Below are 27,205 nucleotides of genomic sequence, written 5' to 3' on the forward strand. Positions count from 1 at the left end.
GGGCGGTTTGTTGGGTCTGAGAGTGACAGGGGGCAGGGAAGGCCCGTGTGAGGGGAGACAGGAGCGGAGACTGGAACACGAGAAGCAGTCAGCCATGCAAGAGGCAGGAAGAGTGTGCAGGACAGCAGGCAAAGGCTGGCCGGAGTCTGCCTTATTCTAAGTGTAACGGGAAGCCCTGAGGAGTAACAGACTACGATAATGTAAATTCCGTAAGGTGCTCGGACGCCTTGGGTATCTTGAGCCCACCTCCACCCTCCATGTTAGTGCGAATATCTGGGGCTTTCCTAGACCCAGAAAACACATACTGCCTGAAGCTCAAAGCCTTTTTTTTTTTTTTAACGTTTATTTATTTTTGAGAGAGAGCAAGAGTGGGGAAGAGGCAGAGAGAGAGAGGGGGGGGGGAGGACAGAGGATCCCAAGCAGGCTCTGCAAGTGCTGAGTCTATCTCAGGGTTCGAACTTACAAAACATGAGACCATGATCTGAGTTGAAATCAAGAGTTGGAGGCTTAAAAAAACCGACTGAGCCACCCAGGCGTCCCTACAGTCAACCTTCTTACCCCAGCATTGACAACCCTCCATAATTTGATGCTGGGTTACCTGCCGTGTCTCATCACCCACATCCCTTCATGCCCACTAACCTGGACAACCAGTCTTCATGTCCTCCACGTGGTGGCTCCTTTCATCCCCCTGCTGAGAAACCCAACATGCCTGCCTTTCATTCTCCACAGAGCCTGCTACAAACTCTCCCCTTCCCAAGGTCCAACTCAGATGTTACCACCTTCATGAAACTTCTTTCACTTATTTTTTAAATTAATTTTTAAAAACATTTTTAAAGTTTATTTATTTATTTTGAGAGAGAGAGAGAGAGAGAGAGAGAGAGAGAAAGAGAATCCCAAGCAGGCTTTGCACTGTCAGCACAGAACCCGATGCGAGGCTCGAACTCACAACTGTGAGATCATGACTTAATCTGAAACCAAGAGTTGGACGCTTAACCGACTGAGCCACCCAGGCGCCCCCTTCATGAAACTTATTTGAGAGCCCAGCCTTCCTCTGCACTTCTGCCATGTCCAGACCTCCCTCCTACCCCTTATTTACTACTGATGTGGATGTCCTATCACCTCTGCTGGAGAATGGAAGATCCCGAAATCAGGTGCTGCGCCTTTGAGATCTACAGTAATCTCTATCAAGCCTTCACAAAACAAATTCCTGTGTAAAAGAAAGTCTTCTGAGAAACAAAATCTTACAGTACAACCATGACTGAAAGGGCCCAAGTAATAAAAAAAAAAAAAGTAAAAAAAAAAAAAAAAAAAAGGAAGGGCCCAAGCGGCCTCTGTTAGGATTCTTTGGTTACAATAACAGAAGCTGAAACTAGCTTAAGCAGCCAACTTAGGACCACAAACATCATCGCTTAAAACAACACAAATTTATTACCTTATGGTTCTCTAGTTAGAACTCCAACACAGGTCTCACTGGACTAAAGTCAAGGTGTCAGCAGGGTGTGTTCCTTCCTGGACACCCTAGGAGAGAATATTTTCTTATCTTTTCTAGTTTCCATATGCCACCCACATTCCTTGGCTCATGGCTCTGTTCTCCATCTTCAAAGCCAGTAGTATAGCATCTTTCTGACCCTCACCCACTTCTTCTGCCTCCAGATGATAGCTAATTTTATGTGTCAACTTGACTGGACTAGGGGATGCCCAGATGGCGGGTAGAACATTATTCTGGGTGTGTCCTGAGAGTTTCTGGTAGAGATTAGCATTTGAACTGACAAACTGGGTAAAGAAGATCACCCTCCCCAATGCAGATGGGCATCATCTATCCTCATGAAAGCCCGAATGGAACAAAAAGGCAAGGGGGGCAAATTTGCTCTCTCTGCTTGAGCTAGGACATTCATATTGTGCCCTTGGAGATTGGCACTCCTGATTCTCTGGCTTTGGACTCAGATCAGGACATACACCATTGGCCCCCTGATTTTCAGGCCATTAGACTTCTCAGCCTCCATAACCATATGAACCAATCCCCATAATAAATCTCTATGTGTGTATATATACATATACATACATACACAAATATACATATACATACGTACACAATACCCACATACATCTACATATCTGCATATTATCTATCTATCTATCTATCTATCTATCTATCTATCTACCTACCTACCTACCTACCTACCTACCTATCTCCTGTTAGTTCTGCTTCTCTGGAGAGCCCTAATATACTCCGTCTTCCATTTGGAAACATTGCAGTGATTACACTGGGTCCACCTGGATAATCCAGGATATTCTCCCTATTTTAAAGTCAGCTGATTAGCAACCTTAATTCCCCTAACGTATTCACAGTTTCCGGGATTTAAGGCGTGTATATCTTTGGGGAGCCATTATTCTGCCTACCACACTCCAGGTGTTTCATGGAGACCTCGGCCAAGAGTGTGGCTAGGGCTAGAGAACAGGAAGGGTTTGCAATGAGGAAATAGTTGGGCATCTCCTTCATTTTCCTCCTTTTCTCTGTAGACTTGCTCTCTGCTCCTCAGTCCACTTGGAAGAACAAAACCAGCCCCAGGTTTTGCCCTTACCGGTTTCAGACACAGGAGAAGAATCTTTCATTTCTAAATCTCTTGAGAGTCTGATTGGTCCAGCTTCAATCAGGTAAACCCTCCTTCCCCTCTCCAATTAGTTAGGGTCATTGAGTATAAATATGGCTGCCACCGGTGTGGGTGAGAGGGCACTTCCCAGAGACAGGGGGCGGGGTGGTTGTTAGCTCAAGGGCTGAGCAGACACAACACTGAAGCTTTAGGTGAGGAAGCCACTCTGCCAAGGAGGGAGAAAAGGACAAGTGTGAGCCCCAAATAGACAAATGCCTGCCCTCTGTTTTTCCTGACCTCTTTACCAATGCCTCCCGGTGGACACACTCAGATTAGATTGGAACCAGGCCTGGTCTGCCCCTCATCAGGACTTGTTTCACAAGCTTTGGTGGTTTTGTACAATCCTCCTTGGTTTGTGCTTGTTTGCATATTGTTTTTGTGATTAAGACCTTGGAAATCAGTGTATAAACTACTTTTACAGATGAAATTGCAGAAGTATTAGAAAACTGCAATTTAAAACAATCTGTTTTTGTAAATGGCGGCCTTGCATTTGTTTCATAGACATTTCTACCCAAGATTTTCTAACATGAGGCACATCTTTGTTGAAATGCAGTACTGTGCTGGCAGGCAGGGGGCCTGTGGCGCTGACAGTGGATCTCAGTGGGAATGGGCCACACGGGCTTCTGACTCCCCAGGCCTTTGGTGGCCTCTGCAAGGCCTGGGCCTCCAGCGAGGCAGCAATGGGCAGAAGTCACGGTGTCCGGTAAGCTGGGCTCTGCCATAAATGGGCAAACCAGAGACACAGTGCTAGAGCTTATGACCCAGCAAAGTTTCAGACAACAAAAATTCAATTATAATCCTATTAAACACTCTGCGGGGGAAAGCACAGGTACCATGACATTTAAAGGAACCTGAGCAAGTCTGGGATCGGGACCATCTGGCCAGAGAATGACCCGAGCTGAGATCTGTAGGAAGGGGAAGCTTATGGCAGGGTTACGAGATTGCAGGGAAGAATGTTCCAAGTGGAGATAACTGGGTGGACATAGGGCTTGGGTGCGAAGATGCTTGAAGAGTCCAAGGACATGAGAAAAACCAGTGAGCCAGGGCGAAGTGGGCCAGGCCAGACCACACAGAACCTCACACACGGGCTTTGTGAAGGAGTTGGGAAATCACTGGATGACTGAAAACAATCTTTATAAGATGCTTTGGCTCTGTATGAAGACTGCAGAGGTGTTAAGAGTGTAAAGGATAAAGGACTCTCACCAGCTCGAATACCAGGTATAAACCCTGCCCCCCTTGGGAGAAAATGTTGAAGACAGGCCTTTTGGGAATCACAGGAGACACGAATCACCGTTGGGTCCCACCCCACCCACCTGGAGTGCAGTCACCTCTGTGGTTCACATTTGCTCACCTTCTGAGTGATTCATTCACTGACAAGAGGGTGGCGTGTCTAAATAGGCAGGCCTGAGATTTTTCTTTAGCACAATCGTTGCTCAGTTAACCCTACCCTTCACCATCTGTGCTGGAAATGATCAAGATGACTTGGGTGTGATGAAACTCTGAGGTGGCCGGTATTCCTGAGTGCCCTTTCCTGCCCTGGATTACAGCCAAGCATCATAGTGCGGGAAGCTGGCTTCTCACACACATCACCATGTTGCTGCCGGGAACGTGAGGTGAGGCAGGAGTGAGAATGTGGGGGGATTCACGAAGACCACTCAGGCAGTTCAGAACAGCACAGACAGTGGATCTGGGAGGACAGCCAGAGGGCTGAAAGCTAACAGCATGGACAGAGTTAGAAGGACACTAGGATGGAAACAGGAAGCCAAGCCAGGCAGGGAAGAGGGCAATAAAAAAAAGAAGTTTATTTGAGGGAGGGGGAGGGGCACAGAGGGAGAGAGAATCCCAAATAGGTTTCATGTTGTCAGCACAGATCCCATGAGCCGTGAGATCAGGACCTGAGCCGAAATCAAGAGTCAGACGCTTAACTGACTGAACCACTCAGGCGCCCCGAAAAGGGCATCTCTAGGAGGCCCAGACTAACAGGAGGAAGGCGTTTAGCTCCATTGAGAAAAACAGGCAGGGTGCTCTGATGGCCTCAGCAGTGTGCTGGATCTTTGGGGTGCAAACAAAGTAAGATGCTCGCCAGTTAATTCAGAAATTCAACCAATATTTAATGAAATGCCGGGTATTCTGCCCTGAGGATATCAATGTAAAAAAGACAGTCCTAAAGGCTATCGTGACAACAGAGCAGGAAGAATCAGTATGGGAGTGAAACAGTAAAGGAGAAGGAAAGAGGGAAACCTACAGCCACCTGGAGGTCAAGACTCCTGGGAAGCTGTAAGGAGGTGGAGACCTGAAAGGTGAACAGAATTAGCCCCATGATGGGGGGTGGGGAGGGGTACCATCCCTTCATGCCAGCGTGAAGGCCTAAAGGCGAAAGCTAAGGCACAGCTGGGGAGCAAGGAAGGAGGGAGCCTGGGAGCCAAAGACTATGATGAAGGGTTTGCCAAACCACAGTTCAGCTTGGGCTCTATCCGGAGGGCCGGTCACAGCTAGACCGCTAACTCCCTGAAAGCCAGGGTCTCCACGGCAACCGCACCATGATTGTCACATAACACATAACACAGTGATGGTTCATGACTCCACGAATAGATGGAGGCCAATGGGGAGCTGTTGAGAGGTTTCCATACTTTTTAATGGTTCCTAAAAATCGAAATGTCTACTAATCATACCAATCTTTGGTTTCACATTAGAGAAAAATGACAACTTGCAGTTGCTAGTCAGGCTATTGTACCTACTAAAAGAGCAGCCAAAATAGAAACACAATGAGATGTTTGTCTGTTTTGGAAAGGGGCCTGGAAAGGGGAGAAGCAGCAGGTGGAAGGGAAATCCTGAGGACTCCACCTCTTGACCCAGGGCTGGGATTCTTTTCCCTCTGCTGAGAATAAAAAGTTGTGCGGGACAACATTTGATGATGTTTTGGTTTCCTATTAAATTCCACTCCTCATAAGGGAGCTCTTGTATCTCAGATGATTCGAGTAAGATGTATCGAAGATGTTAGAGACTGTGACTGTAATCCGTGTGGCTGGAAGGACAGGACCATCACCCTGCGAGACGGTGCTCTGTGGGCCTCGTGATTCTGTGCCATCTCATGAGCAAGGCACCAAATGCCCTTCATTCCAGACCATCTTTTCAATGATGTCTGCATAGCAAATAGCCTTACAAAAGAGACCGTATCGTCCTCTGGAGCGGGAAGCAAGCATGCTGACTACTGCCTGTGAGAGAAGACCTGTGTTTCCTCAGCTCAGGGCTCTTCCCCTGTAATACAGCCCACCCCATGTGTACTCTTTTGTTTAGGCCCACACACAAAATCGCAGATCTTGACACACCCTTCTTAGAAACGGTTTACTGCTACATCTGAACATTCTTGTTCTTTCCTGAATTTACCTAAACAATGTGGCCACTTTTACTGCTAATTATAACACAGTTCCTGTTTTTAAAAGACTGTAATACCTAAAAGGCTCTTTTATACACTTCCAACAGATATCTTCTAAAGGGGTAGTAGGTCTAAGATAAGTGAATGGCAAAAATCTACAAAGAAAACAAACAAAAAATCAAGAAACTGAACACAGAAGAAATAATCTGAAGAGAAGCTGTTTTTATAAAACAAATAATTATTTCAAATCCATTATATTCAATGAATGGCAGTGCATTCTATCTGAAATAAACAAGAACAATTAAAACAGTACAGGATTTTTTTTTTAAAGGGACCACTAAACCAAGATTTCTATCTCTGTATGGAACTGATTTTCAAAGGGACAGAAGTGGTCTTTGATCTTTCTGAACCATTTGTCTTCAAATTCTTTCGAAGATGCAATCACCAAGGCAGTCAGGGCTGTAGGGCCAACACACTTCACCTCTGTGTGAACCTCATCTTTTATTTTTTCTGGGACGATATCTTCTCCCATAACCTGTAGCAGGAGGGGAAAAAAAAACAAAAACCTGTCCCAATAAAAGGGGCAGCGTGCGCAGAATGGAAGACTATGCTATTCATCAAGAGTAAAGGATTTCATACCAAAAAAAGCAGAATACTTTAGCAGCCAGGGGACAATTCCAACAATTCCAACATATTGAAAAGCTGTTTGTTTAGAAGTAGCGATCCAAGGACCACATGTGTAAAATACCCTGTATTTCTCCTCTTGTCTTCCCGAGTGAACAAATCACTGAACTACTGATGTGGCAGCTATCAGCCTAGAGAGAGCGCCCGGTCAACCTTCTTAAATCAAAGAGCGTCTTCTGTTGGCAAGACCACATCTGCAAGTCCTTCTCCCTCACTGTAAAATAACCAGAAAACAGAGCTGGGGCAGAATACAGCTGCTGGGGGTGGGGTGAGGGCACAGACTCTTCCTCTTAGAAGTTGTCCAAAAAAGTCAAAGACTGTGAACAGTCGAGTAGCAAGCAGCTGGGCCTACCCTTTCCTGACCCAGAAAGACTCAACCGTCTGGAATTGTTGCACATGCCCTCTGAAGGCACAATACTGCTCCCTACTGGTCAGAGTCAGGCCCAGATCTGGTGTTCGCTTCTCTGGTAAGACAAGTAAAAGTTGTGGAAAGCCGGCACCTGAACCCACTAAGTGATCAGCCCATCTTCAGTAAGGACAGTGAACTAAACTTAAGTCCCAATACATTTCATACCACTGGCATGACAGGCTGGGGAGCCACCTGGCAGGGATGCTACAGAAGGAATTTAAGCCACTTGGGATTTGGACTAGATGATGACTAAGTTTCCTGTAAACCCTGAGATCCAGTGTGTTGATGAATACGCAAATTATAATGGATTAGAAGCACATTCAAAGAATCGTTTCCTCTGGCTTTAAATCTTCAAGCGCTACTTATTATTTGAGGCAAGAGCTAATGAGATGAACAGCTTAACCAGGCAACTGTCCACACTTATTAAAGCATGATATTTTCATTCATTCTAAGACAATTTCTGTTTTTGTATTTTAACGTTTCTGACATCAAGAGGTATCTTGTAACACAGGTGTGTCATAGTATAAGCGGCATCCTGCTTTTCTTTTGGTGACCCGTCAACGATGTGGCTTACAATTGGTGACTTCTTGGACTCAATGAAACGTAGAACTTTAAAATCTGGGATATAACACCAAACATCTTTTTTTTTTTTTTAATTAAAAAAAAAGAGATTTGAATAATAGTAATACCCAAATGTGCAATATTCCAAAAAAAGGCATTAGCAGGTACATCATTCACAGGTTCAAAATATCTGCAAAAATATTTGACCAGGGGCGCCTGGGTGGCTCAGTCGGTTAAGCATCCGACTTCAGCTCAGGTCACGATCTTGCGGTCCGTGAGTTCGAGCCCCTGGGCTGATGGCTCAGGGCCTGGAGCCTGCTTCCGATTCTGCGTCTCCCTCTCTGCCCCTCCCCCATCCATGCTCTGTCTCTCTCTGTCTCAAAAATAAATAAACGTTAAAAAAAAAATTAAAAAAAAAAATTTGACCATAGAAAAAAATTGAAACTTCTATATACCAGAAAAATATCATACACTTCAGAAAATACTGCAAAAGGGGCACCTGGGTGGCGCAGTCAGTTAAGCATCTGACTCTTGATTTCAGCTCAGGTTGTGATCTCATGATTCATGGGACCAAGCCCTGCTCTGGGGTTTGTGCAGAGCCTGCTTGGGATTCTCTCTCCCTCTCTGTCCCTCCCCTACTCATACGCTCTCTCTCAAAATAAATAAATAAACACTAAAAAAGAAAAGAAAATACTGCAACATATAAAATGTTAGTAAGCCTAGGATAGAGAGCGAGCTCTTAAAAATTAGTAAGAAAAACAGAAACATAGAAGTAGAATAATGAAGAAAAAGCATGACTGGTATTTCACAAAATAGAAATGGCCAAACATATGAAACACATGAAAAACTGTTTATCTTAATAGTAATCAAACAAGAGGGGCACCTGGTGGCTCAGTCGGTTAAACATCGACTTCGGCTCAGGTCAGGATCTCATGGATCATGGATTCAAGCCCCGCATCGGGCTCTGTGCTAACAGCTCAGAGCCTGGAGCCTGCTTCGGATTCTGTGTCTCCCTCTCCCTCCCTCTGCCCTTCCCCTGCTCATGCTCGGTTTCTCTCTCAAAAATAAATAAAACGTTAAAAACAAAAAAATAGTAATCAAACAAGTAATACTAAAACATGCCATTTTTACCAAATTGAAAATTTCAAAAAGTAATAAATACTACAGAATTGTCTTTAGAGGTATAAAGGATCAACTATTGACAATCTCACATGGTGCAACCTAGTATCTAGGACTGGAGAAGGGAAATCAGTCTTCTCATACAGGATATATAAAGTGAACTGACCTTTCTGAATCACAATTTGGAAATGAACTTCAAGTCTTTAAACCATACTTCAGCCTAGTGATTCTGTTTCCAGTAATCTATTCTAAAAGGGACAAATACGTACAATGATTTATTTTGCTAAGACTTATTAAAATAGGTACTTGATATTTGTTAAAAATGCTCAATCCAGAGGACTTAAATAAATAAATGATAGCGCATCAAAAGCTAGTTAGACTACTATCCGGCCATCAAAAAGTACATACTCAAACAGTATTTACAGACACGGGGTCATGATTATGTCACAATGTTAGGTAAAAATAACAGAATATAAGGTGAAAAGTACAGTTTGGCAGTTCCTCAAAAAGTTAAACACAGAATCACCACATGACTTAGCAAATTCCACTCCTGGGTATATATCCAAAAGATTTTAAGTCAGGAACTCAAACAGATACTTGTATGCCAATGTTCATGGCAGTATTATTCACAAGAGCCAAAAGGTGGAAATGATGCAAATGCCCATCAACAGCTGAACGGATAAACAAAACGTGGCACCTATGTGCACACAATGGAGTATGATTCAGCCACAAAAAGGAATGAAGTTCTGACACCTGCTACGAACGGATGAACCTTGAAAACATTATGTTAAGTGAAATAAGCCAGATATAAAAGGGTAAATATTATATGATTCCACTATTTGAAACATCTAGAACAGGCAAATCATAGACACAGAAAGTAGATTAGAGGTCACCAGCTGTCGAAGGGAGGGGGAATGGGAATGGTTACAGAATTTCTCTTTGGAATGACGAAAAAGTTTTGGAAATAGTGGTGATGGTTGCACAACACTGTGCATGTAAGTACTGAATTGTATACTAAACAATGATTAAGATGGTAAATTTTAGGTCACGTATTTTTTTTTATCTTAAAGCAGAGAAGGGGAGCTACTACAGAACGAAAGAGACGTAAGAGACAGAAGACCACATACAGTCTGTGGACCTTATATGGATCCTAATTCAAATAAAACAACTCTAAAAAGGAGAAAAAAGTATGAAATGAAAGGACATTTAAGGACAGAGGATCCTACTCATGTCACAAAGTAAAATTAAAAGAGCACGTAGTGAAATGTACATTATAATCCCAATGAGAGCCCAGACACTCGTCTTTTTTAAAAAGCTCCACAGATACTTCTCATGCGTTGTGCAGATGGAGAACGACCATTCCACTCAGTCCACAGATGCATCAAGCACCGCAAAGAATATGAAGGTGTTTAAGACATCTTGTAAAGATGCCTTATATTTTTTCTTATAAGGAAATCTAAAACCTAGTTGAAAAGATAAGATATATTCTTGTTTGGTTTTTTGGGGGGCGAGGGGGGCAAAGAGCTATCTATTCAAGGATTCACTCTACCTGAGCTCAGAGGGAGCCATTGCCACAGACAGGGACATTCAGGGAAAGCTTCCTAGAGGATGCGGGACTTCGGTGGGGTCTTTGAGGATGGGAATATAGTAAATTGGTGGAGATGAGAAAACCCATGACAAGTTTGTCAGATGTGCAGATCAGTCTAAAGGATGTACGAGATCTGCGCAAGGAATTACTAGATCCTAAGTTTGGGGCTACTCTCTGGAAGGCGCCTAAATTAGACCTGACCTCTGAGGTGATGGTGGAGACAACTTTAGTTTTTGGGCATCTGGTAACACGTTCAAAGCAATGCTGTGAGATAAACCTGGTGGCAGCAACGTTTAAGACAGATCTGAGGGGAGAAAGCGAAGAAGCGAGGAGGGATGAACCAGGAGGTCACTGCGAGTCAAGCATGAGGTGACAAGGATGAGGGTGCTGGCGGTGCCAGAGAAATGAAAGGTGACCTGAAGGAAGGGTGGGCTGAGTGCCCCCTAGGGATGAGACTGGAGAAGACAAGGCCCACAGCTGGTGAGGTCCCAGGTCTGGGTAAAAGAAGAATGACAGACAGGACTGATGAAAAGAATGAAGTCTAGAACACAGACATGGTTCTCTCCAACTCCTCTCTGCTTGGTACTGACAGAAGACTGACTGGAAAGTGTTTTGATGAGCAGCTCCACTTTAGACACTTTGTACTTGAAATGACAGGAGGATATCAGCAATTTCAGATTAATACTCAGTAGGTAACTAGTCTGAGTGTTTAAGATGGGACCAGGGACACAGAGTGGAGGGTAATCAACCAGGAGGTGACAGCTAAAACCGTGAGTGGGGTTAGGACTTCTGTGGGAGACAGGCAGAGAGGAGAGAGAACCTAAGTGGAACCTCAGAGCATGTTGTTACTTAAGACACAAAGGAAACCAGAAGTCCCAAGAGGCAGAGGAATATCAAGAATTCAGGAGAAAACCAGACTGGTGTGGCCTCTGGAAGGAAAGAGAAGAGGGAACAAAAAGTGAGTGGTCAGTAGGTACAAATACCCCAGAAAGATGAAGGAAAACAAAGAGCAAGGAAAGGCTACAGTAAACTTAGGAGGGACAGGCTGTCCGCACACATCTGTGGGCTCAAGGAAAAGGGCCCATGGAAGGGGAAAGGTTGAAAAAGGCTCAGAGAGAACAGATAGAGGGGCGTGGTCCCACCAGAGGGAAAACAGGGTCCAAGTGGGGGCTTAGCTTGGAGAAGGAGGGAGCCTGGCAATCTAGATATGCAGTAAGTGTTTCTGGAAAGAAAGACATTAGGATGGGTATGGATAGAAGGTCTTTCATAGGGTACATACCCGAACTGTCAATTTCAATTTCATACTAAAGGGAACTAGTGTGAATAACTTGAATACAAACACAGATAATCTCCAAATTCTATCTTAAGAAATTTCAACATATTTTTTAAAAAGCTAATGAAGGTTAAAAAAAAAAAAACAACAACAACCCTGACATTTGAATTTCTCAAACATCGAGGTGGTAGGAAGGTGGAGCAGAAAAAAAATGGACTTGTAGCCGGATGGGTTTCAGTCTAGCTCTGCCGCTTAAAATCTGGCCTTAGGCAGGTCCCAACCTGTCCCAACAGGTGTCACTCCCAGCTCCACCTGTCCCATAGGCCGTTAAGAGTGTCAGGAGAACAAAAGGAGGTAAAAATGCGCAGAAATGCTGCAAGAATGTCAATATTCATTCGTTTAAACAGCACTCAAAAAACAATTTGGGGGCATTTATGGTGTTCAGGCAGGCATGTACTAACAAGCACCAACAAGAAAATGAAACTGAGCCCTTGCTTCTAGCATGCTGCAGGAGAAAGATGACGAAGAGGCCGCTTTCGGGGATTAAGTGATCAAACGGCATGTAAAGCAGGGAGAAAGGGTCCTTTTGGTAGATGAGATTTGGCTGTTTTTTTTAAAAACGGTACCAGAGCCAGGAAAAATACCTCTGATGCCTCGGTTCACATAAAGCCCTAGGGGTTTATGCGAACACTCACCTCAGCTATCAACAGCAAAGTGTCTTCTTTGAAGCCGAACTCTTTCATTTTATCTGCAATTTCCTGCTGAGTCCTTAAATTCCTCTCCAAAGCAAACGAGGTTTGCTGCGACTGGGTGAGCTGAAGCAAAAGCCTGAAAAACAGAAGTCCCAACGTGTGGGCACAGGTAAGGGAAAGCAGTGAGGGAATGTTCCCAGAGAGCACAGGCATGCTGCCGGATGGGAGTCCTACCAGGCTTGGAATGCACTCGCCTTCATTTGAATCCCTAAAGCTTCTTACTTGAGCAAACTGCCTTGGAGAGTCATCTTTTCTAAAATTCACAGACTAAAGCTTCTCAAAGAAATCTTTAGAAAGCGAAACCTCAAAGGGCTTCCTGTAGGAGTCAAGTGATTGAAAGCACAAACAATTTGGAGTGAAAAGGACAAGCTTCCCAATCAAAGGCTCCTCCCCACAAAGTGCTGGGATGTGTTCCTTTGAAGTCAGTGTTCTGTGACCCTTCAATCTCCCAGAACCCACAGCAACTTGACCTCAAGGACTAATTAGATTCTCCAGTGTACTTCAATTACCCAAAGCAGGGTCAAATCTCTGATGAGCCTCTGGTGACCACTTTGCAACTGTCTCACTGCTAACTTTCCCATCATGATCATAACCTGGTCTTCTCTTTCCTCCTCCCTCCTGTCCTTTCACGTGGCCCCTTCTCTTCATTGTTTTTTTATTATTTATTTATTTAAATTTTTTTAGACAACATATCTCCTCTTCTTTAAAAAATTGCTTTTATGTTTATTACTTATTTTGAGAGAAAGAGAGCACAAGCAGGGGAGGAGCAGAGAGAGACACAGAGAGAGAGAGAAAGAGACAGAATCCCAAGCAGGTTCTACACTGTCAGCACAGAGCCTAAAGCAGAGCCTGATCTCACGAACTGAGAGATCATGACCTGAGCCAAAATCAAGAGCCAGGCTCCACTGAGCCACCCAGGCGCCCCACTTCATTGTTTTTTTAAATATTGAATGTGTACACTTTTCCAGTTCCCCTCAGGCCTGACTGGTCCCTACTGCTATTCCCAGAAGCATTCAGCTCTCCTGTTTGTTCATTTCATGTCTTAAAGAATGGACCACTCACTACTCTAAGCATGAGGAGAAACTGGTGAGGACAGGTGCCCGTTCCATGGAATGGAAGACGAGAGATCACAAATAAATAAGACGATTTTAGGCAGTGAAGGAAGGCTTTTCTGAGTTACCACTCAAGCTAAGACCCAAATAATGAGCCAGCCACAAGAGTATCTGGGGGAAGGAGCCCTGACACATGCATTAGCTTGACATGTTTGAAAACCTTGGAGATCACCGTGGCTAGACCAGAGAGAAGAAAACTAGTGAATGAGGAGAAGAAAGGCAAGGCCAATTCCATAACATTTCGCAGCCCGTGGAAAGCACCGCAGCATTTACGTAGGTGCAGCAGGAGAGTGTGGTGAAGAGCATGCCTTGACCGACATTCCCCTGACTCACTCAAACCTGCTTACGGTACCAACTGGCCTCTGGAAGCATGGACATTTGTGACTCCTTTGATCTCTTATGTACTTGCTTTCTCCCTCTTGTGCCTGAAGGTACTCGAAAACACAACTTACGTTCGCTCCTTCGTGTCATGTTTGTTTAGCCCTCTGCCATCTGCCTTGTCACCCATCACTACTGAAGCTGCCTTCTCAAAGGCCACAAATGACCTCCTCAGTGTCAAATCTCCTCAGAGGCGTTCAGACCTGACTCCTCACCATCATCCCGTTGCTAATCTCCTTCATCTCTAGCTCCCTTCTTCTGAGCTCAACTCCTCCTGGTGAAAAGCTCCAGTTGGGTGTCCTACGGGCACCTGAATCTCAGCACATTAAACCAAAATCTTAATTCCACCCTCAGTCTGCTCTGCTCTTCCTCCTGTGTGCTATGTCTCAGCAGAAGGTGCCACCACCTACCCATCTACCCAAGGTAGAGTCTTGACTCGTCTTGGACTCCTCCGCTCCCCTCTTCCCTCCCTGTCTTTCCCACAGCCTCAGCTGGTCCCCAAGTCCTGTCTATTCCTTCCTGCAGTGATGCTCATTTCCTCTTCTTACCACTGCACTGTCCCAGGTCAGGTCCTCACTGCCACCCACTGATGACGCCACAGCTCCTTCATGGCATCCCAGGATCCCAACTCCTTCTTCTAATACATCCTCCAGCCACCAGATTCGCTCTTGAAATCACAGCTCTTGTCACACCACTTGGGACATTTAAAACTTTCAAATACTACTCAGGCCTTCAGCTTAAGAACCAAATTCTTTAAGATGACATTTAACATCTTATGCCAGTAGAAGTACAACCTTTACCAAATGCTCACCACACAGTGTGCACTATACCAAGTCCTTCAGACACTCACTTCTCACAACGAAGAAGGCATTTCCCCATTTCTCCACGAAGGTGAAGATGAAGAAACCGGAGGTTCGAGAGTTTAATTTGTGCAAGGTCAGACAGCTAACAAGTAGAGGAGTCCAGATTCGTTCACTCAGTAACAATTTATTAGGTCCTTACAATGAGCTCTGCCCCCAAAACCCCTCCTCCTCCTCCTCCTCCTCCTCCTCCTCCTCCTCCTCCTCCTCCTCCCCCTCCTCACTATGCCATCCCGGGCTCGCGGTCTCCAGCCTGCCTCTCTGGCTCCACCATCAATGCACTGTCACCACAGCAGACCACGTGACCACACTGTGCCACACAGTGCTTCCACCCCATGGACCCCCCTTTCTTTCTCTTTACCCAGCGTGCCTCTTCTCAGCTGGGGAATATTGCACGGAGGCGGCAACATACCCTGGAAAGAACACAAGCTCTGGGGTCAGAGGCCTGGGTCAAGGTCACGGCAGCACTTCATAGCTGTGCCACTCTGGGCAGAATTCTACGTTAGTCTCCTAGTCTCCAGGGTGGGAATCCAACACCCGCCCTGGGCAGTGGTGCGCACGGACGGGAAACGGCGTATGCGAACCACGTGGTACCCATTTCTCTGTACAGCTGACCGAGGTGCCCAGAAACATTCAGCAGAGGCATCACTGCCCCTGCAAAGGCTTCCTTCTTCCTGCTACACCGAACCGCTCCCGTTGCCGGCCCGCGAGGTTCTGCTCACACTACTGACACCCCGTCAGCGCCTGTGCCACCTGTCACTGACGATACAGTGTTTCCCTCAGCACAGCACACAGCGAGTGGTGGAAAGAAAGGGCCTCTTTCTTTAACAATCTTTATGAGCCCAGACTCAGGCAGGTGCCTGGCACACCACTGCCATGCAATGCACTTCTGAATTAAAAGTAACATAGTCAAGACTATAAACCTGCTGAATAAAGTTTAAAATCTGCCAAACAGATACACTTCTCAGTAAGCCTCACTGTTAATCAGTATTTCTTGAATTCTCCAGAGTTAAAAATAACAACAACAACCACACCACTCTGTTTTTTGGCACCGTTTGAGACTTCAGCAAATCTGTTTCTCTCATAAATTACAGAATTGGTAAAGTGTATGCTCCCCTTTCCCTTAAACTCTTATTATTATGGATTTAAAGTGTTCAGAGTACCTAAGCCATGGGAATTCTCTGTAGAATGAGTTAAATATTGTTTATTCATATTATTAATAGTGATTCAAACACAAGAGCAGATTTTTTTGTCTGCAGATTTCTGTGGAACCTACCGGTGAAAAATTCCTGGTTTAAAATACCTCTTCCCCTTTGTCAATGTTTTATACATTTAATTTTCTTTTCTTAATTTTACTGTTTTATAGCTTTAACATTTTATCTTGAGTAATGATACAAATCATATTCTCGAGCAAATATAGGTTTGTATCTAAATCTTACATACCAAAAGGACAAGTTCAAAAGATTCACCTAGACTATAGGAAAAAAATCTAAAAAATCTACCAAATGCCCCGCCTAGAACTTTCTGAAGCTTAAAATTAAAAAAAAAATAATACCTTTACTCTAGGCTTAGTACCATGTGGTGTTTAATCTATTCTTCATTTACCTGGTTCGTATAAAGGAGGCACACGCTTTCATCTGAGTCTCTAGCAACACTGCTTCTCTCTTTTCTGCCACACAGTTCTGAATATTTTTCATAGCTTTCTCATTCTTCTGGTTATTACTGCTGCTTGCTTCCACAGAAAACACAGGGCTCTCAGGCAACGTTTCAGGAAAACACAAAAGACAGTCTTTTCCTGAGTGTGTAAAGGAGGATTTGATGGTTTTGTCACTGGAGGTAAAACTGTTCTGTTTTTGAGATGACGCACACAATGTTGACAGAGCTGGGCCCAGACTCAGGTAAGCCTCCGCCAATTTGCCCCAGTTCCAAGGATCAAAAGGATGCAAAGAAATCAGTTTCTGTAGGCAGAGGATTGTTTTCTCCAAGTTCTGCAGACTTGAACAAATAGCAAATTGGAGGTAGAGCACAGTGGTTAAATGGTCTGTATTAGTTGCTTTATTTTCCTAGGGAGAAAAAAAAAGTTAAAAACTTTATTATTTTTTTAACATTCTATTTTTAAGTAATCTCTACACCCCATGTGAGGCCCGAACCACAAGCTCCACTAACTGAGCCAGCCAGGTGCCCCCAAAGTTAAAAACTTGAAACAGCAGAATCTTTTCCATGTGAAAATGGAGATGCCTAAAAACCCAAGTTGCATATGTTGTAAATCAGAATTATCTTTCAGCAGCTACAGAAGGAGAGAGAACAAAGTTTGAAGTTGTAAACGTAGAGAAACATATACTACCTACCAATAACCATGAGAAATTCCCAAACATTCTTGTCATAACCATAACGTAATTCCCGGGACAATGTCCTGACAAAATTCAGCATCAAAAACATAAATGTCAGTTTATCTTCCAGTTTTATTGTAATCTTTATTGTCTTCAGCCAGGTAGCTGAAAGACCCAAGCCAACTTTTTTGTACCCTGGGCTAATGGTTCCATTTTAATATTCCAGGCTTTCTAAAACTCCAAATGGTAATTTCCTTGAGGATTCGAATGGATTCCATTTCCAAATCTGACTTGGCTTAGACATCTTAAACAGGATAGCCCTGAAGCTCTCAGTGCTTCATGATGCGTCATAATTGAATCCAAATGCCGTCCCTGGTAACTATTACGAAGGTCAATTATTTTTGGCCAGAAGGGGTTGCTTGGTTTCGTTCTGATCAGAAAATCCTTTTCAAGTCTCTTTAACCAGAGTTACCACCTCTTGCCTAACTTGCCATATGGCAAAAGCCCTGTGGGTTAGGGAAAACAGGCTTCTTTTTCTAAGTTAAAGTCTATAAAGAGCAGATGGCAGACTAAAATTACCTTTCAGTTAACGTTAAGTCTAAAGAAAACCTGGTCCTACTAGCCTCCGGATCAAGCTCCTGCAAAGAATTACACTGAGCAAGAAATACAAGTAAAACTACCCAGTATGCAGACTGAAGAAACAGGCCAGAGAGGGAAAGCTTCCGGAGGATTCCAAATATTTACACATTATGTGAGAATATAGAAAATAAAGCTCCATGCAACCTATTTAGTGATACTGCACCTTCTCGATGACAGAATACATCTGGTTTTATTACCATTGTTTAGTATTCTGTCCTTCCTAAACATTAGGTTCCTTTTTTTTTTCACTTTTTAAAACTCATTTATTTCAACCTTAGTCCTGACCACACATAAAATTCTTTCCTAAAGTTTTCCTTCAGAAACTTCTACAATTTTGCCTTTTTTACTGTAAGCTTTATTTTAATTCCAGTTGGTTAACATACAGTGTTGTATTAGTTTCAGGAGTACATCACCCTGTGCTCATCACAAGTGCATTCCTTAATCCCCTTCATCTATCTCACCCATCGCCCACCCCTCCCCTCTGATAACTATCAGATTGTTCTCTATAATTAAGAGTCTGGTTTTGTTTTGACTCTTTTTTTCTCTCCCAAAAGGTTTTAGTGTTCAATGCTGAATTCCTAACAGAGAACATAGCACCTCGGAACTAACAGATGTTTTAACTAAGTAATAGGTCTTCATGTCTTCTACGTATAAGGAGAGCAAGAGACTTTAAGAGAAGCTACTTTTCTTCTACAAGTAGTCTAAGTGCTTTATGCTGTTTAATAACATTTCATATTAAGAATGTATGTTGGGGGGCGCCTGGGTGGCGCAGTCGGTTAAGCGTCCGACTTCAGCCAGGTCACGATCTCGCGGTCCGTGAGTTCGAGCCCCGCGTCGGGCTCTGGGCTGATGGCTCGGAGCCTGGAGCCTGTTTCCGATTCTGTGTCTCCCTCTCTCTCTGCCCCTCCCCCGTTCATGCTCTCTCTCTCTCTCTCTCTCTCTCTCTCTGTCCCCAAAATAAATAAAAACGTTGAAAAGAAAAAAATTTAAAAAAGAATGTATGTTGGGGTAGAGGCTGTTACATACAAACCATGATTTTGATGGGAGAGTTTTTATAGCACAGGTAGTAAATAACTCTCTGGAAATTAAATTCCATTTAAATGACTGTATGGGGGTACCTGGGTGGCTCAGTCAGTTAAGTGTCCAACTTTTCATCTCAACTCAGGTCCTTTTTTTTTTTTTTAATGTTTATTTATTTTTGAGAGAGAACACGAGAGAGCGAGAGCAGGGGAGGGGCAAAGAGAGAGGGAGACACAGAATCCGAAGCAGACTCCAGGCTCTGAGCTGTCAGAACAGAGCCCGATGTGGGGCTTGAACTCACAAACTATGAAATTGTGACCTGATCTGAAGTCAGACGCTTAACTGACTAAGCCACTCAGGTGCCCTGTCAGCTCATCAGCTCAGGTCTTGATTTCAGGGTCCTGAGCCCCACACTGGGCTCCATACAAGCTGGGTATAAAGTCTATTTTTTTTTTTTTTTTTTTTAGAGAGAGAGAGAGATACACACAGTAAGAGAGAGGATCCCAAGCAAGCTCCACACTCAGCATGGAGCCCGACTCAGGGCTTGATCTCATAAACCGCGAGATCATGATCTCAGCCGAAATCAAGAGTTGGATGTTTAACTGACTGGGCTGCCCAGGCCCACCTGGGCGTGAAACCTGTTTTAAATTAATTAATTAAATAAAAATAAATGACTTTGTGTGATTTTTCCAGAATGATGCAACTCCTTCTGAAATGCAATAATGATGAAGACAGTTAATATTTATTGAGTCCTAACATGTACCAGGTACTATTCTAAGTGCTTTACTCATTTAATCCTCATGATGATCCTTTAAATTTTTTTTTTTTAACATTTATTTATTTTTGAGAGACAGAGAGAGGCAGAGTATGAACAGGAGAGAGGCAGAGAGAGAAGGAGACACAGAATCCGAAGCGGGCTCCAGGCTCCGAGCTGTCAGCACAGAGCCCAACGCGGGGCCCGAACTCACAAACCGCGAGATCGTGACCTGAGCCAAAGTCGGATGCTCAACCGAATGAGCCACCCAGGCGCCCCACATGATGATCCTTTAAAATAGATTCCATTATTATCCCCATTTTATAGATGAGGCAACTGAGTCCCAACAGAAAAGTTAGAGAACCTACCTAAAGTCACCCAGCTAGTAAGCAGCAGAGCTACAAGTCACACTAGAAGTCACAGAATAAAGGGCCCTTTCCCTCTCTCTTTCTATTTATCTAAAGTAGACTTCATGCCCAGCATGGAGCCCAATGCAAGGCTTGAGCTCACGACCCTGAGATCAAGACCTGAGCTGGATCAAGAGTTGGATGTTTAACTGACTAAGCCACCCAGGTGCCTCAAGGGTACTTTCCAAGAGCAGACATGTGTTTACTTGGTGAACAGTATATGCACAAGGTATTTATATGCTCCATCTGTCACCTTAGCATTGAACCTAGAGCCGGGCACAGGGTGGGACTGAAATACATGTTTGTAGAGTGCAGAAATTTATTTATTTATTTTTAATGTTTAGTCATTTTTGAAAAAGAGATAGCATGAGCAGGGGAGGGGCAGAGAGAATGGGAGACACAGAATTGGAAGCAGGCTCCAAGCTCTGCACTGTCAGCACAGAGCCTGACATGATACTCGAACTCCAAGTTGTGAGGTCATGACCGGAGCCGAAGTTGGACACTTAACTGACTAAGCCACCCAGGTGCCCAAGAGTGCATAAATTTTTTTTTTTTTAATATATGAAATTTATTGTCAAATTGGTTTCCATACAACACCCAGTGCTCATCCCAAAAGGTGCCCTCCTCAATACCCATCACCCACCCTCCCCTCTCTCCCACCCCCCTTCAACCCTCAGTTTGTTCTCAGTTTTTAACAGTCTCTTAGAGTGCATAAATTTTAAAAAGAGTCATTTACCATCAGAAAGCAATGTCCTTACCACAGCTTATCACATGAGTACATCAGCTATTCTAAAATGTTTAAATTATTTAAATAAGAAATAAGAATATATAAATAAAATCCATTACAAATTCTGTCCAAAAATCATTAAGAAGAGAAGTGAATTAGAAGTTGTGAGCATGAAGGGCGCCTGGGTGGCTCAGTTGCTTAAGCATCCAACTTCGGCTCAGGTCATGATCTCATGGTTTGTGAGTTCGAGCCCTGTGTCGGGCTCTGTGTTGACAGCTCAGAGCCTGGAGCCTGACTTCAGACTCTGTGTCTCCCTTTCTCTCTGCCCCTCCCCAGCTTGCGCTCTGACATTCTCTCTCTCTTTCTCTCTCTCTCAAAAATAAATAAACATTAAAAAAAAAAAAGTTGTGAGCATAAAATGTTCATATCCTGATGGGCACTCCAAAACTAGCTGTCTACTTTGTTCAATGCTGTATTCTGGCCTGTCCCCCTACAGAACAGGAAAGGACAACAGCCACCAAGACACAAACAGAAATAGACCAGAGTTAATAGCAAAAGAGAAGGGTCTATAAATAGGGAAGAAATTTAAAAAATAAAATACAAGGTACCAGGAAATGAGAAACTATATAAATCGGTAGGGTCCACTGAGATCCTGTGAAGAGACCCAAAGGAAGGGTAAGGCCCCTGGCCTGCACTGCTGGTTCCTTCCCCAACAGGATGCCCAGAAGCCTGATGAATAGTTCCCAAAGTCCTGGCAGGGGAGCTGAAGGTCTTCTGCCTGGTCCTTCCCCCTGCCTGGTAGCATCCCAAGCTCCGGAGACCTTGCATCTGCTGACTGGCAACAGATCTTTCTCTGAGCCACAGAAACAGACTAACTAAGCTGGAGGGAACCACAAAAATAACCCAGACGCTAAAGCCACCGCCACTGCCTTCAGTGGGTTAGGCGGGGACAACGAGCACAACAGAGATGTGCAGATGTCAGGAAGAGAGAGGTGACAGGAGAGTAAGGAACAGGAATGAAGGATGGGTGACTGATGTCTAGAAAAAGTACTAAAAGGGCCAAAGCTGTTGTTAATTTGTAGACCCGGGAGACCGAGAATGAACACTGTTAAATTCCACCAAGTTCACTGTGCCGTCTACTTCCTCAACGAGGTAATTTTACCTTCCAGCTTCAGAATTCACCCACACTTAGGAGAAGAGCAAGACACAGCTGTTTTCCACATTCTACACACAATTTTCAAGGTTTCCTCTCACCGCAAGAGGCTGAAGTACTAGGCAATGAACCCCGTCGGCAAGCAAATTTAGGGATTTCTCTTAGTTAATGACATGGAAGAGACGAGCTCAATTGCGTGCATACTTTAGGCTGACCTCTGTTTGGCTTGATCCACAGGGTTCAAGATCAGTGCCCTAGTGCCTCATTAATTCCCTCTGAGGAGGTAAACTGGCCATCTATAAACTAAGATTGGTCAACTTAGACCAATCCCATATAAAATTTACACACCCACACAAAACAGAAGTAAACCAAAAATGCCATCACCTGAAAACAAAAACAAGCAGAATCTAGAACTGCAAATAACTGCTTTTCTTTATCCCTTAAAAAGGGATTCTAAAAGGCTGGAAAAAATAAAAATAAAAAAGGAATGTTAAGCTTGGCTCAGTTTATATTTAGGGTTTTTTGGTAACTTTTTTTTCCTGTTTACAAAAGTAATCCATGTTCATTGTAAAAATTTTGAGAAATAAAATCTAAAAAAAAAACTGAAGAAAAAGTCACTGATGATCCCTCTACTCTGAATATTTACTCCTAACAAGAGTAAAACCTTTACAAATGAGATTTTCAGGCAATGAAGAATTTTGAGCCTAACACAGGAAAGAAAAAATATTACAAGAAAGTGATTGTCTAGAGCTCTGAACTGTTTGTTCATCATAATAAAGTTCTTACACCATTGACAATTTTCATCTACTTATCCAAACCCACAGATTTTGCTGCAAGCAAGAAGTTGTTTTTTGTTTTGTTTTTTAGAAAACAAACTATTCAATAATCCGCGGACAACAAATGGAAAATAAGCAATGAAACCACTTACCAAGTTTGCAGCGATCTCCAGGGCTTCTGTGTGCCTTCCCAGGTGAACCAGACACCGCGCCTGGCCTTCCTGGACATCCCTTTTCATGGCAAAATTTGTAGATGGCAGTTTTTCAGAGACACTCGAGTACTCTTGCAGTGCTTTCTGCATATTATTTGTTAAATAAAGGAAATGAAAAGAAGGGATGAAAAAAAAGAGGTGAAACTATAGTAGAAAAAAGGATTTAGTTATAGCGATGATTTTTTTCTTGGCAGAAGGTAATATTATAATGGACTCTACAATGAACTAAGGGGGGCTTGAGCATTTGTCAGTACTACTTTCTAAGAAGTAGAAAAGAGATGGCTGGAGAATATAACCCCTACTACCATGGAAAATATCACCGTATGGTAGGAAAGCATTCTGGGGCCAAGCAGACCAGGGTTTGAATCCTGGTTCTGCCACTAACTTGCTATATATAGCCTTCTTTTTCTCATCAGCAAAATAACAAACGGACTCTTGTGAAGAAGAAATGAGATTTTATATGTAAAGCAAGCTGGGACCTAACTGTTAGTTCTTTCTTTTTCTTATACATTTTGGGGTGCTTTGCTCCTCTGACCCCATGAGGCATCTGTGCTAGAGGGTCCCACAGAATGAGGAGACGCACAGCCTGGGGAAACAGACCTGCAAGGATCCCAAGAAGATCCCTATATTGTAGTTACAGGAAACAAAACAAATGGCAGAGAGCCATGTAGAAAAGGACAGAAATTTGGGATTCTGAGATTACAGACCCTTACCACAAAAGACTAAATTCATCCTCACAAACAACACACTCATAACTGATATGCTATAACTGATAGAACAAGAACCTATTTCAGGCAGTGCAACCTTAGATATGTTCAATTCTACCTGATACTCTTGCCGTCTGTAGGCGAGGTCCCCTTTGAATTTCTTCAGAGTTAGAGCTTCAACTTCATCACTGCTCCCCGTTTCTTCATAAAACCACTAGAAATTGTGAAAATAGCACATTACAGAGAATTAAGTGATACTTTTCCACCTCATACTCAAGTAGAAGTAATTTCCCATGTATTATTGATTAGACCTCAAAAAAAGATCCTTTTTTAGGATGAGACTCACAGGAAAACCTATGACGAGAACGACGATTTTTAGTGATGGCTCAGTTTTTATTAAACTTATCATAAGTAACAAACGCACTCATCACATGGAACCTCTCAACTGAAAAAGAAGCACAGGCCTATTTGGTTCTATCTATAGCATTTCAAAGTGGGGTTGTGGTGCCTGGGAAGCTACATTTTAATTAGGACAGTTCAAATGTTGTTGTTGTTGTTGTTTTTTAAAGTTTATTTACTTATTTTGACAGAAAGAAATAGAGAGAAAGAGAGAGAATCCCAAGCTGGCTCCACACTGTCAGCACAGAGCCCTACGCCAGGCTTGAACTCACAAACCATGAGATCATGGCCTGAGTCAAAATCAAGAGTCAGACGCTTAAGTTGACTGAGCCATCCAGGTGTCCCTTGAATGCTTCTTTAGGCTGACATGTTTCTCTGTAGAGACATTTTTAGAGTGGTCAGAACAGGTATTGACAACTCTTTATGGAAAGGACATAGGGAAGAAGAATTATCTTTATAGTGCTTATCATAAAAATGTTGTAAAAGCAGAAGGCAGAATCTAACCAAAAGAGACAGAAATTAAGGCTGAAAGTAGGTTTCCATGCAATCAAATGCCAAAGACCTGTAGAAAGGAAGTCTGAGTAAATGTCCATCTGGCATATTTTATTCCCTTTTCTACTGATTTAAACCTTATGGACAAGAAGGAAAGTGAACTGGGAATTTTTGGTTAGTGAATCATGAACATGAAGATGAGAAAACAGGTGTAACAAAAAGCAGTCTGTATGCCAGTTTTTCCAGCTCCAAAGCAGTAACTCAACCTCCCTTTTCCTCACAGAAAAACACACCGAGTCTGAATGTAGTCTATCCCCAGGTAAGTGCTATTAAAACGCCAACTGCATTTGTGATGGTTCTACCATCACGTCCAAATTGCTTGGTTCCATTTCTAAAAGAGTTGCCCGGGGTATCCATGCCCTCCTATTATCTCAGTAAAATCGTTTCTCTCCTTAGCCTCACCCATCACAGCGAAGAAAGCTGGCAACTGCTGTTTTTCTGTTGTCCCCGGAGGACTGCGTAAGCCAACAACAGTCTGTGTACTGAACCCACAATTCCTCTGCGCTCTGCTGCTCTCCAGTCACAGCGCCAATCCCAACTGCCTCACTGCAAACCTTCATCCAATTTTCATGATCCCACTGGGAAACGATCACGCAAAAACTGGCTTTCAAATGACTGTCTTTATGCTCCCCTGTAACCTGCAGGCCTGCAACAATTCACAACAGAGATGGCTTCAAACACCCTTTTCCGGTGAGAGGAAGGAGGGGAGATCTGTGAACAAGGGTGGCCCTAAGAGGTGAAGCGCTGGATGCGGCCCACCTCCGTCCCACACCGAACCTGAGCAGGGACAACAAATCCTCTAACCCAAATTCCTGGTGTTACACCCAAAGAAACCAACAAGACTTGAGGAAGGCCTTTCTGGCTTCACGAGCAGTATCACGTACCAAACAAGTCCTAAAGACCAGCGATTTTTGGTTTTGACTTCTCTTTTTTTTTTCTTTAAAAAAAATTTTTTTTTACGTTTATTTATTTTTGAGACCGAGAGAGACAGAGCATGAACGGGGGAGGGGCAGAGAGAGAGGGAGACACAGAATCGGAAGCAGGCTCCAGGCTCCGAGCCATCAGCCCAGAGCCTGACGCGGGGCTGGAACTCACGGACCGCGACATCGTGACCTGAGCTGAAGTAGGACGCTCAACCGACTGAGCCACCCAGGCGCCCCTGGTTTTGACTTTTCTAAGCATACAGCACATCACACCTGCCGGTCTCTCGCCCCCTTCACTCCACAACAGCCCTGGGAGCCAGCAAATGCCATTTTCCCCAAATGACAAAGGAACCGACACCTTGAAAGGCAAGTGGTAAAGCCCAGGCTGGAATTCAGGATCCTATCTCATAACTATCCGTATGTAGCTTTTGATGCTGCACCACTATGACTTCCTAAGCCCGTTCCTGTTTTCAGTCTACACTGCGATCAACTACTACAGGTAACGCTGAAAGAATGTACAGATAAGGAGAAAGGGAAAGTGAAATAAAACAAACATATTTCCGTAATTACTGAGCGCCTGAGATCTCTACAACGGTTTCAAAGAAAAATGAAGACAATACATATAAAGGAACCTAGCACAGTGCCGGGAACAGGTTAAGTTTTTGATAAATAGTACAGTAGTTCTTATACGTGAGGTGAGATTTACACCCATTGAGTAACACAAAGTAATATTCTACGAAGTCAAAACATTCACGGAGTTGCTATTATGAACAAAAACTGCCAGGCACTGTAGAGGACACAAAGTCAAGCACCCACTCTGCTGAGATCATTTGGCACTCCAAGAGCTTGACGCTCCTGACAAGGGATGTAACACAAACTGAATGGAGGGGGAAAGTAGTCAAAGGCAAACGTATTTCCTTGGAAGGAGGAAATCAGAAAAGACTTCCTGGAAGAGGCAGCATTCAAGGTGCACTCTAAGAAATGGCTATAATTGAGCGATTTGACCCTGCGAGCGAGGCTGACGCGGGCTGGAGGAATTCACTGACCAAGGGCAGGCCGGTGGGCGGGGCGTCGCCGTTTGCAGAGCGGCCAAGAGTTCAGTTTTGGAAAGTGGGCGGGAACCGGATTCTGAGGGTCCCGGCTGCACAATCAGTGTGGGCACACGGAGTTCCTGAAGATTTCAGGGCAGGGGGCGACGTGAGGTCAGCGAGCCTTTGGAGAGACCCGCTAAACGCCCGGTACGAGTTAATCGCTGCCAGCGCGGGACCGCCGGACCGAGCCCACCGGTGGGGCTCGGGAAACGCACCGGTCTCGTGAGGACAGGGGCAGCGCAGCGGGAGGGGCGGCCCGGCGAGGCGGAGGGCGTTACTGCTGGCAGGAACTCCCCGCCTGGCACCCGCGGAGGCCGAGGCCGGCGGCCCGGACAGAGGCCAGCAGGCCCCGCCTTCTCACCTGCGGCTCGCAGCGCTTGGCGCGATAGGACGCCGGCAGTCCCGGCCGCCGCTCCCGCCTCTCTTCGAACACCGAGTCCTCGAACTCGCCCCCCAGCAACCAGCACCCAGTCTCCATCCCGCGCCAGCCGCCGGCTTTCGGGAGTAGGAGGAGTCTAGAGCGGCGCCCACGTGCGGGCCAATGCGGAAGGGGCGGAGCCGCCAGAGGCCAGAGAGCGGCATGCTGGGGCTTGTAGTCTCTGGAGGAGGAGGGGCCCAAAGCGGGAATTGGCCCGCTGCTGGCATGGAGTCCCGGGGGAACTAGGATTTTTATCTGACTCACAAACTGACCGAAGTCGGGAACGGAGTGTTTGACTTATCCGTTTCAGGAGATGGACAGAGATCCTCATCTG

At 44.3% G+C, this 27,205-nt stretch overlaps 1 protein-coding gene across 5 annotated transcripts in view; it reads right to left on the reverse strand.

The window, feature by feature from the left end:
* The window catches only part of CUNH8orf76 (chromosome unknown C8orf76 homolog), a 38,673-nt gene extending 11,694 nt beyond the window's left edge, over window positions 1-26,979 (reverse strand). For 2 of the 5 annotated variants that reach the window (XR_005796546.1, XM_040494355.1), the window contains exons 1-5: window positions 26,815-26,979; window positions 23,607-23,702; window positions 22,722-22,865; window positions 16,369-16,826; window positions 12,357-12,489 (exon numbers count right to left, since the gene is read on the reverse strand). Coding sequence is in view for 4 of the 5 variants with exons in the window: in XM_040494355.1 (XP_040350289.1) it covers window positions 12,357-12,489; window positions 16,369-16,826; window positions 22,722-22,865; window positions 23,607-23,702; window positions 26,815-26,931 (948 nt within the window). In the remaining variant the exon portion in view is untranslated. The other 3 variants (XM_040494353.1, XM_040494354.1, XM_040494356.1) reach the window with 3 other exon arrangements.
* Window positions 26,980-27,205: the final 226 nt, after the last annotated feature.

The sequence above is a fragment of the Herpailurus yagouaroundi genome, unplaced genomic scaffold (assembly GCF_014898765.1).
Source record: "Herpailurus yagouaroundi ecotype Mexico unplaced genomic scaffold, PumYag 186, whole genome shotgun sequence".
In the NCBI taxonomy this organism is placed as follows: domain Eukaryota; kingdom Metazoa; phylum Chordata; class Mammalia; order Carnivora; family Felidae; genus Herpailurus; species Herpailurus yagouaroundi.